Source organism: Gossypium hirsutum, chromosome A12 (assembly GCF_007990345.1).
Source record: "Gossypium hirsutum isolate 1008001.06 chromosome A12, Gossypium_hirsutum_v2.1, whole genome shotgun sequence".
NCBI classification, from domain to species: domain Eukaryota; kingdom Viridiplantae; phylum Streptophyta; class Magnoliopsida; order Malvales; family Malvaceae; genus Gossypium; species Gossypium hirsutum.
The window spans coordinates 93,298,688-93,309,489 of NC_053435.1; the positions used below are offsets into that span (position 1 = coordinate 93,298,688).

General features: G+C 33.3%; 1 protein-coding gene across 3 annotated transcripts; it reads left to right on the forward strand.

The window, feature by feature from the left end:
• Positions 1 to 383: 383 nt before the first annotated feature.
• LOC107937865 (homeobox-leucine zipper protein HDG2) lies at positions 384 to 5,442 on the forward strand. 3 transcript variants are annotated; one of them, XM_016870856.2, is made up of 13 exons: positions 384 to 655; positions 746 to 1,283; positions 1,853 to 2,076; positions 2,167 to 2,284; positions 2,464 to 2,652; positions 2,730 to 3,152; positions 3,253 to 3,354; positions 3,441 to 3,641; positions 3,738 to 3,912; positions 4,022 to 4,293; positions 4,530 to 4,625; positions 4,711 to 5,116; positions 5,226 to 5,442. In XM_016870856.2, the coding sequence occupies exons 2-12, from the start codon at positions 1,179 to 1,181 to the stop codon at positions 5,083 to 5,085; spliced, it is 2,280 nt and encodes a 759-aa protein (XP_016726345.2). In that variant the 5' UTR covers positions 384 to 655; positions 746 to 1,178; the 3' UTR covers positions 5,086 to 5,116; positions 5,226 to 5,442. The 3 variants fall into 3 exon arrangements, with proteins under 3 accessions (XP_016726345.2, XP_016726344.2, XP_016726347.2); XM_016870855.2 differs by having other exon boundaries at positions 407 to 655; positions 1,850 to 2,076; XM_016870858.2 differs by lacking the exon at positions 384 to 655 and having other exon boundaries at positions 1,144 to 1,283; positions 1,834 to 2,076.
• The last annotated feature ends 5,360 nt before the right edge of the window (positions 5,443 to 10,802 follow it).

The following is a 10,802-nucleotide window of genomic DNA, read 5'->3' on the forward strand; positions in this document are numbered from 1 at the left end:
AATATGCCAAAGGCTTGAATTAAAGTATAGATTGAAAAAAAATCATTAAAACCATTCCCATGTTTTGGGTAGATGACACAATATTTCTAAATTAATATTTGATGTTATTCACCAAGCCATTGTTTGTGATATACATATGTAGCCATGAAATAATGTAATTGAAGATGAATATAGCCATTGACATTCATGCAAACGTTTGTGTGATAGGTGCTTTGACTCTTAATTCAATTAAAATTGAAGGTAGGGAGGGATGGGGGAGATGAAAAAATAAACCAAGTTTGGTAGCCGTTATTCGTTGCACCAAACAAGAAAATCTCTACTAAGCGGGGGAAAAGAAAGAGTAAGCTTTAAAGGCCAAATTCTCTTTCTTTCTCTCTCACTAGCATTTACACCTTACCCTCCATTAAATGCAATTGCACCCTTGCAATACGCTCTGCAATAACTCTTTGCTACCACAAATTCCTTCATCTCTTCCCCCTTTTATCTCCCTCTCTTCCTTCCTTCTCCAACTCCATCTCCTACTCCTGCTTTTTGTGTATATCTATATCACTTTCCTGCTTCACCTCACCACCTACTTCTATTACACCATTAAACCTCAACTCCAGTCACAACTGCCAACCACTTCCTCTTCTTCCTGGGGAGTTTCTTTTGTTAGGTCAAAGTTTCTCTGAAACCAAGTTTTTTGGTTACCTTTTTCAATTCTTTTTTTTTCTATCTTACGTTTTTTTATTCCCAAACGATGCAGGCACAATCCAAGACAGAAAGGGAAGAAGAAGCTGGTTTTGAGAGATATGCAGACAGATAAGGCATAGTTGGATTCTCTTAGATCGTCGTCGGGACGTAATCTATAAATATTATATATTTTTTCATTTTGAGAGGCTTTGAACCCGATTTTTGTCTTGCAACTGTATCGAATTTGTCATCGTTTAACTTTTTTTTTTTTATAGATTCTGTCTCGCTTTGTACATCAGCACATAAGAATCTTCGAGGATAAAATATATACTATATATAAATCCCAAGGAGCCAAAACAAAAATACACACACACACCCCAGAGTCAACTTTGTCTCTCACTGCTAGAGAATCTAAAGAGAACGTAGTCTCTCTCACTTAAATCAAAACACAGATTTAAGAAGTGTGAAGAAGCTATCTATATGTGAATAAAGATCGTTTCTGGACTATGCCGGCCGGTGTAATGGTTCCGGCGAGAAACATGCCGTCAATGATCAGTGGAAACGGGAATATTGGTGGCTTCGGAACTATCTCAGGACTTTCCCTTGGTCAGGTTAGAACTATCTGCCCTTTTAAATCTAATCTATGCTTTCTAAAGGAATGATCTTGTTTGTTTTACTTTAGTCTTTTTCAGTTTTCATTTTGTGATTAATATTTTCCAGCTTTTTCCTCTTTTTCACACTCATTGACCTTAATAGCTTAATGGGTATTTCTCAAATTTCCCTTTCTTTTTCACACTCTAAACTAAACCGCATATCTTTACCTGCTAATCCACTGTTTGGAACTTATTTCCAAGTAATTTGGTCTTTTTGAGGATCTTCTTTGACAATTCGAAGCAAAATCCTCCTCGGTATTTGAGAAACGCTTAATATTCTCTTAACTTAGCTCCAGTGCTTCTTATTTACTCATTTTACCAACATAAACAAGAACTTATCTCATAAAAATTTTGTATACTTTTTACCACAAATCCAGCACTCAAATGGTGTTCCTTTGATTTTTCCATATTTGGGGTTCGTTTTCGCTTAGTCTTTGAGTGGGAAAGTTTTCCATTATGTTTGTTTAGATTGAAAAACCATAAGCTTCGGAATCTTAAAGATCTGTAGATATAATATGTTCCAGCAGCCTAATAACAACATGATGGAAGGTCAGCTCCACCCTTTTGAGATGACCCAAAACACTTCTGAAAGTGAAATTGCTCGAATGAGAGATGAAGAATTCGACAGTGCACTCAAATCTGGTAGCGAAAATCATGAAGGTGTGTCTGGGGAAGATGATCAAGATCCTCGTCCTAACAAAAAGAAGCGTTACCATCGACATACCCAGCATCAGATTCAACAAATGGAGGCGTAAGCTAAAAAAACCCATGTAATTTAAACATTTTTTTATTCAACAACAACAAAAGCTTATTTTTGGCCAAATTTGTACCTTGCTAATAGGTTTTTCAAAGAGTGCCCACACCCAGATGACAAGCAAAGGAAGGAACTTGGGCGTGTATTAGGGTTAGAACCATTGCAAGTTAAATTTTGGTTCCAAAACAAGCGCACCCAAATGAAGGTATATAAACACATGTTTCGCTTGCCCTTTTAGCTTAAGCCTTTTTGGTTTGAGATTTACCATTCTTTAAGGCCCTGAAATAGCTTGATGAATAGTTATAAATTCTGGGTTTTCCCCAATGGAAACTCAAGCTAGCTTAGCCCATGTTGTCTTCACACGTCAATACTTTTGTTCTGCAGACCCAGCATGAACGGCAAGAGAACTCGCAACTTCGAGCCGAGAACGAAAAGCTAAGGGCTGATAACATGAGATATAGGGAAGCTCTTAGCACTGCTTCATGCCCGAATTGTGGTGGTCCAACTACTGTAGGACAAATGTCCTTTGATGAACATCATCTCAGGCTTGAAAATGCTCGGTTAAGAGAAGAGGTATGAAATTACTCTCACTCTGTGTGTGTATATATGTAAATATACTTACTAGTATTTGTTTTTGAGCACCATTCCAGATTGATCGTATATCAGCAATAGCTGCAAAGTATGTTGGGAAGCCAGTGGTGAGTTATCCTCTTCTCTCGTCTCCTATGACTCCTCGACCACTTGATTTCGGTTCCCAAACTGGCTCCGGAGAGATGTATGGTACTGGGGAACTTCTTAGGTCGATAAATGCGCCTGCGGAGGCTGATAAGCCAATGATTATTGAGCTTGCCGTTGCAGCTATGGAGGAACTCGTTAGATTGGCTCAAATGGGTGAACCATTGTGGATGACCAGTCTTGATGGCTCAACCACCGTGTTTAATGAAGAGGAGTATATTAGGACTTTTCCTAGAGGAATTGGACCAAAACCTACCGGCTTCAAATGCGAAGCTTCAAAAGAAACTTGTGTTCTAATCATGAACCACATTAGCCTCGTTGAGATTCTCATGGATGTGGTAAGTTTTTTATAATATGAACCCATCAATACCCTAGAATTCTAACATATCGGAAAGCATTTCTAAGCCCTAATGTCTGGGTTTCTGAATTGAAATTCAGCAACAGTGGTCTACTGTGTTCTCGGCAATAGTTTCAAAGGCTTCCACTTTGGATGTCCTATCAACAGGGATTGCAGGGAACTATAACGGAGCCCTACAAGTGGTAATTAAATATTCAATATTTTACTTGGCCAAATGCCAATTTATTCCATTTTCGTGAAATTTTTTTAATGATATTTAATTTCACAGATGACAGCTGAATTCCAAGTTCCTTCACCTCTTGTTCCAACCCGAGAGAGTTATTATGTAAGATACTGCAAACATCATGCAGAGGGAACATGGGCTGTGGTTGATGTTTCATTGGATAATATACGCCCTAATCCAGCAATGAGATGCCGACGAAGACCATCTGGATGTTTAATTCAAGAAATGCCCAATGGGTACTCAAAGGTTATAAACAATCATTTTTAATTGATTCTTAATAATAATAATAAAGTGCTGTATTCATCATCATAGCTCTCAATCAATGGCTTTTATGCGAAACAGGTTACATGGATTGAACATGTTGAAGTCGAAGATCGAGGTGTTCACAATCTTTACAAGCAGCTAGTAAGTTCGGGCCATGCTTTCGGAGCCAAACGTTGGATTGCTACTTTGGATCGACAGTGTGAGAGGCTTGCAAGTCTCATGGCTACTAACATTCCTACTGGTGATGCTGGGGGTAAATACTAATCCTACATCTCTTGTCTTTTAATTATACACTGAAATTTCACTTCTCTTAAGTACAAATATTGAATGCTAGTTGTTAAATATTATGATATTTTGGTCAGTCATAACAAACCAAGATGGGAGGAAGAGCATGCTGAAGCTAGCCGAGCGAATGGTGATCAGTTTCTGTGCCGGAGTGGGTGCCTCGACAGCTCACACATGGACAACATTATCGGGAACTGGGGCGGATGATGTAAGGGTAATGACCAGAAAGAGTGTGGATGATCCAGGCAGACCTCCTGGGCTTGTGCTAAGTGCTGCAACTTCGTTCTGGCTTCCAGTTTCACCCAAGAGGGTATTCGATTTCCTCAGAGATGAGAATTCTCGAAATGAGGTATTCCAATGCAGCTTCATATTCCATGATTGATATTGAAAGACACAAATTTAACTCAATTTGTTTGTGTTTCTTGTTTATCTTGCATAGTTTTTATCTGACTTGTCTTATTTTAGGCATTCGAATATGGAAACCTTGTATTATAGTTAACATCATATTTGTTTTTTGTCTATTAATTTGGTATTCGAATTTAAAACCATTAAATAAAATTACATGTTGGTTTCTTGTGGATACAGTGGGATATTCTTTCTAATGGTGGAGTTGTCCAAGAAATGGCTCACATTGCTAATGGCAGGGATACAGGCAACTGTGTTTCACTACTTCGAGTCAATGTAGGTCCATTTCTTTGATTAATTTGTCCAAATTCACTTTGAATATTATATGAATCTTGAAAACATATCAAATGATTACATGCAGAGTGCAAATTCAAGCCAAACCAACATGCTGATATTACAAGAGAGTTGCACTGATCCAACAGCTTCATTTGTAATCTATGCTCCTGTCGACATTGTTGCAATGAATGTGGTTCTAAACGGTGGCGACCCTGACTATGTCGCCCTTCTTCCATCGGGTTTCGCTATTCTTCCGGATGGGAGTAGTGGGAGCAGTGGAAGCGGCGTGGCTGATGCAGGTGGCAGCTCTGGTGGATCACTTCTAACCGTTGCGTTTCAGATTTTGGTGGACTCAGTTCCTACTGCAAAACTATCTCTTGGATCGGTTGCAACAGTTAACAATTTGATTGCATGTACGGTTGAAAGGATAAAAGCTTCTCTAACATGCGAGAATGCATGAACTGGCACAGCCTTCATGGTTTAGGTACAAGGTATGTTAGCATAGTTCTTTACCTTGCAGTTTTCTATACATGCATATGTAAATAGATTTGGAGATATGAAGTACATAATTTTGACTAGTGCATGTTTTGTTGGATGCAGAAAAGGGAAGGTAATTAAATTAAGAAGAATGGTGATTGAGGAATTTTGGAATTTTAGAAAATGGGGGAGAAGTCAAGAGCGCACCTTGCATGATCATGTGTTTAAGAGTTAGAGGTTCGGGATTTGACTTTCCCAAGATAAAAGAAATATATATTACCAGCAAACAATGACCTTTATTTTATTTGAAGTAAAAGGATTTTAGTTCCCTTTTTTTTTTTCCTTTGGAATTATTATTTGGCAACTTTTAATTTCTTTTTCCTTTTTAGATTATGATTTAGTTAACTGCCTTGAATATCAAAAACAAAATGTTTAATGCATTTCACAAAGCAATTCTTCAAAATTTTGATTTTTTTTAATGGACTTATTGGAGTCTGGAAATACTATCCTATATGAGTATTGGAAAAAAAAATTATTTGTTTTTTATGCTATAAATGAACAATGACGAAGGAAGATTGTTCATTTTAAACTAGTTAAAGTGATCCCTGCATACAACAGAGCAGAAAGGTTGATTAAGTGAAAGAAATTACATTAGGGGTAAAGACTTGCTTTTTTACGTATTACAACAATGCATGCAACAACCTTATACTTATAAATTTACAAATTAATTTCTTTTATTCACTTTTGCTCAATTTTAACTTCATACATATCCATTAACACTCAATTAGAATGTTACTACATTTGACTTAGGTGGACATTAACTATATATATTGAATTTCTAATTGCATTTTAATTCAAAAGGGAAAAAAATAGAAGAGAATATCTTGAACTAAAATATAAAGGCTTGAATTTAAAAAAAGAAAAGAAAAGAAAAAGACAATTTGATTGCTGTAGGAACATTAACACCCATCTTTGATACGTTAGGATCATAATAATTGCAATATTAATGTTTCCAACACATAAATGCAAAGATTGCTTACCTCTGCCTCCAAAACATAAAATAAAATGATGAAACTTGATTTTATGTTGTTTTCGCCATTAAGACAACTCTCTAAATATTATTTTCATGTTTTGCTGACATTTCCAAAGACAAATACATTTATATAACTCTCCTTGTTTCTTTGTCCTCTGTAATGCCAGAAACATCATTATTTTCGAATGTACTTTTTTTCTTTTTTTTTAATATTTAATGATTGGTCCTTTTAAACTTAAATATACATCCTTCAATTGTCAATTAAATTCTAATTTTATTAGCGTTTTAATGCAAAGTGTATTTGTTGATTAGCTAATGCTACTATAAATAAAGCAGTTGATAATTATTTATAGTTTTAAATGTGTTGAATGAAGGTACTATATTTTAGGAAGGGATAGTATTTTCGTATTGCCATAATTAGCATATTTTCGTACTGCCATAAATTTTTTAGGCCATAGTGATGCCACCATTTTAAATATTTTGAAAATTAAATTTTAATTTTTCACCAAAAAAAATGAGAAATTCAGTTAAATTAGCTAATAATGATATTTGTTGATTCAAATAACAATAAGGGGCAAGATAAAGAGAAGGTTGTGGTGGTCTGAAAAAGACTAATTTGAAGAAAGACAAGAGGATAGGGAGAAGACTATGAGAGCTAAGGAAGCTAGGTTGCAGAGGGTAATTGCTTAAGGGGCCAAAGTATCCCTTTCTCATTATTTGGGAGAGTATTTGTAAGAGAGGTCCTTTTTATATGCTATTGTGACGTAGTAAGTTGTTACAAAGGAGGTTGCTATCCTAGAATGCATGAGTGATGTGAATAGTGGGGCCATCCTATTATTCCTTTAGGTTGTTACGTTTAGGTGGGTTCTAGTAGTTCTTGAAAGGAGTGTTCACACTGAAAATTGACTCTTTTATCAACAGGCAGCTTACTATGGATAGTCAATCTGAAAAGTCAGTCAATTGAGGATAACTTGTCAAATGGTGAATAAAGATTTGCTCTCAGGTGCCCAGTTAGCACTTTCTAAAAGTGCCATGTGTCTAGCTCGTGTTAAGGTATAACGATATACATATAGGACAATATATAGCCTAGAAGTTCAATAGATCTATTCCAAAGAAAGATAAATGATGGCAACCATAGTTTTATTCAACTTCAGTGAAAGCATTATATGGGTAGTTATGTTCATGGGTCATACCAAATCAATTTTGTACTCGATCATTATATGTTTGGTCCGACTTAAAATATAAACTTCAAATTTTATCTAAATTTATTCATATATAAATAGGTAGCCCAATTTCCATTTATACACATTCATATTTCATAATTTTTTTAATAAAAATTTAACTTATACTATAATATAATTTAATATTTAATAATTCAATATGTTTTTTTTATGAAATTTTAAACATAGAGAACCTATTTTTAATGCTTATGTTATATTATTATATATTGTCATATGTTTAATTTTTATGTTATATAAATTACATAAAATTTTAAAAAATATGATTATATTTAAAAACAGGTCGAGTCGAATTGTGTCGAGCCTGGACCTTTAATGTTAGAACCTAAGTTAAGCTTATATTTTAAACATGCTTAATTTTCTTACACAAATCTATTTTTCAATCCTATTCTTTCTATCCCACTCAACAACATTACAAGCAATGGGTCAATTATTACAATCAAATAGAAGTTAGTTAGGCCATTGGAACAAAAAATTCGACTATTGCTAGTACATCCACTAACCTGTCTTAGGTTTCTAGTGTAGTGCTGGATATCCCACTTCAATTAACCAAGCCCTTTGTAGATACTCAATTTTAGTTACTAACATTTTATTTCTGCCTTGAAATACATAATGTTATATTTCAAGAAATTGTGCTTCCAAGCGTATTTCTTCCGGAGCAACAATTCTTATTTAGAATAGTTGTTTAAAGTAACTATTGTTTGAGAGTAACAATGTCCAGAATAATTATGTTCAGAATAGGGCTTTAGTTAGAATACTTGTCATGCAATGTAGTTGTTATTTGAGAACAACTCCTATTGAGAACAGCTAAAGTTTGGAACAACTCTTGTTTAGAATAATGACATTTCAAGAACAATTATGTTTAGAACAACCATTGTTTGCAACAACTTGTATTTCAGACAACTCTCTGCGTATGTGTGTGTGCTTTTTTTTTTCGGAAGGGTCATTATTTAGAACAAGCTTTGCCAAGAAAATCATCACCACAAGATAACTCTCATCCAAAAACCACCATCATCTTGCATTTCGAGAGATGTTTCACAAAGGTTCTTTTGATAGAGAGAGGAAGCATTGCAAACAAGTGAACAACATGTACCGGAAGAAGGCAAAGAGGAAGGCTGAAGCATATCTAGTAATATGAAGTCTAGCTAGCTACTCACTAAGTATTATGATACGACAATTCATCATCAAAGAGTAATTACACTATCTAACACTGGGAATGACTAAATTGCAAAACAATCAAAAGTGCACAAATAAAAATTTAATGGATTAATGTGGTCGATTGACTTCCATGTTGTCTATCAATTCTTAGATTAGGGATCTAAAGGGTTCAAACTCCTAATTGGTTCAATTTATCTTTCGATTACCATTTTACCTAATTAGACGATTTAACCTGATTTATCTCTTAATTTCACTAAACTAAATCAGGACAATCAAATCGGTTCTCGATAGGCTCTCCTCTCGATCTCACCTATCTAAATGTTCAGTTAGAGGTGCCAATTCTAGGTTTTAAAGTTTATTTTATTTAGTCTAATTTTTACGATTTAGTCCCTAACCAAAAACTAACCATGTAACATTTCCATCAACAAATTACCATGAGATTTAGTTACTACCCATCATCAACACACAAACATTAGTCAAATACAGGCTCAAATGATTCATTAAAGAAAGCATGGAAAGCAAGGTTAAGAAAATCTTAGAGACTCTTAATGGGGTTTTTGGAGAAGATGATAAGAACAACAACAACAATGATGATGAAAAAAACACAACCAAAGTTGAAATTCTTACACTCTTGAAAGTTAACAAAGCTAAAATCTATTGAAGGATTTAAAAGGAAATCAAAATACAAAGCAAGTTTTTTGTTTTTTTAAATCTAAGTGCAATGAAGTAAAAGCTATAGTAAAAACTAAGAAAACCACCAACTACAACCACTATGCTGAGAAAGATGAGAGCTAAAAATCTAAAAATGGAGAAGAGAATAAAAGCTAAGCTAAAAAAATGATAAAAAGGTGTTTCCTTTAAGTTTGACAACAAAAGCATCCTTAATATAGCCAAAATTCAACCCTAAAACTTGACAAAAATGCTCTTGGAATGTATAAGTTGACTTGTGTTTATGTTGAAAATAAAATTACCCCTGTAGTATTTTTCACCTCGACAGACATTAGTGTCATGACATCCTTGACAGACTGCTTGAAGTTAGTTTTTCGTTTAAGTCTTGCACCCTTGAGGTGATGGAGGCTCGTTGTCATGATATTTTGGCATTAGTGACGCGACACCCATGTTAAATGTAGTTCTCTCAAGATTTGATCGTTGTCGTTTCCCTATAGAAACTCAAGCACACCATTAGACTCCCAATGACACCATTTTACTAATTTGAGTCTCAACAGGATTAAAATTAAATAAAAATGATCATTAATACTAAAAATTAAAAATCAATAAAAAATATAGAGAAAACTCATAAATTATTTTAGAACAAAATCATTTAGTGTTATAGGAACCTAATTTAAAATATCAAATTATGTGAGAAGAAACTCATTAAGTTTTTTTTTTCCCTTTAAAATTTGTTTTTCCAACAGGGTGTGATAAATGATAGTTTATTATTTATTTAGCTTAATTGTGGCTTAAATTAACCTCTAACATTTTCTGAATTTACAAATAAATAATTATAATAATAGTTTATATCAAAATCAATTATTATAAATATTAAATTAAATAAATGAACTCACCTCAAATTAATTATTTAACCAATTCACATAATTTTCACATAGTAAACCTTAAATGTAAAAGCTAAAATTCCAATACTTTTACCTTTGCCTTGTTGACTAATTAAGCTGAAGTGACGTTTGATTATGGCTTTGTTTCAAAAGTGTTGTTGGAGAGATAAAAGTAATGCAACTAAAATAGCTTTTTAACTTAAAAAGCAAAAACAATTTATTTATAATCTAATATATTTTATATAATATTTATATTAAGTAAATAATTATTTTCCTATCAAAATTTATTTCAAATATGTAAAATTATATATTTAAATTTATAATGGTTGTATTTTGGTAATATTTTAAAATATTAATTATATATTTAAATTAAATTTTACAAATAATTAATGTTAATTACTTTAAAATTTTATATTTCATATGTTAAACTATAAATAATTTTTTTTTATATTTTTATTAAAATATTAAAAAAATAAACATGAATATAAAAGTAGACTTAAATTTTGAACCAAAGACTTATCAGTTTTTAAAAACCAATAAAAAATGGTGGCATTTGAAATGGTGGTTGAATATTTAAGGTTAAGGTATGGTAGCGGAAGTGTGAAGGCGTTGAAGTATTTGTGTTTTCTTTCGACGGTGGATTAAATATAAATTCAATTATTTTGGCATTGCCTGCCATTCTTGACCAGAATCTGAAATTAAAATAAAATTCTTCAAG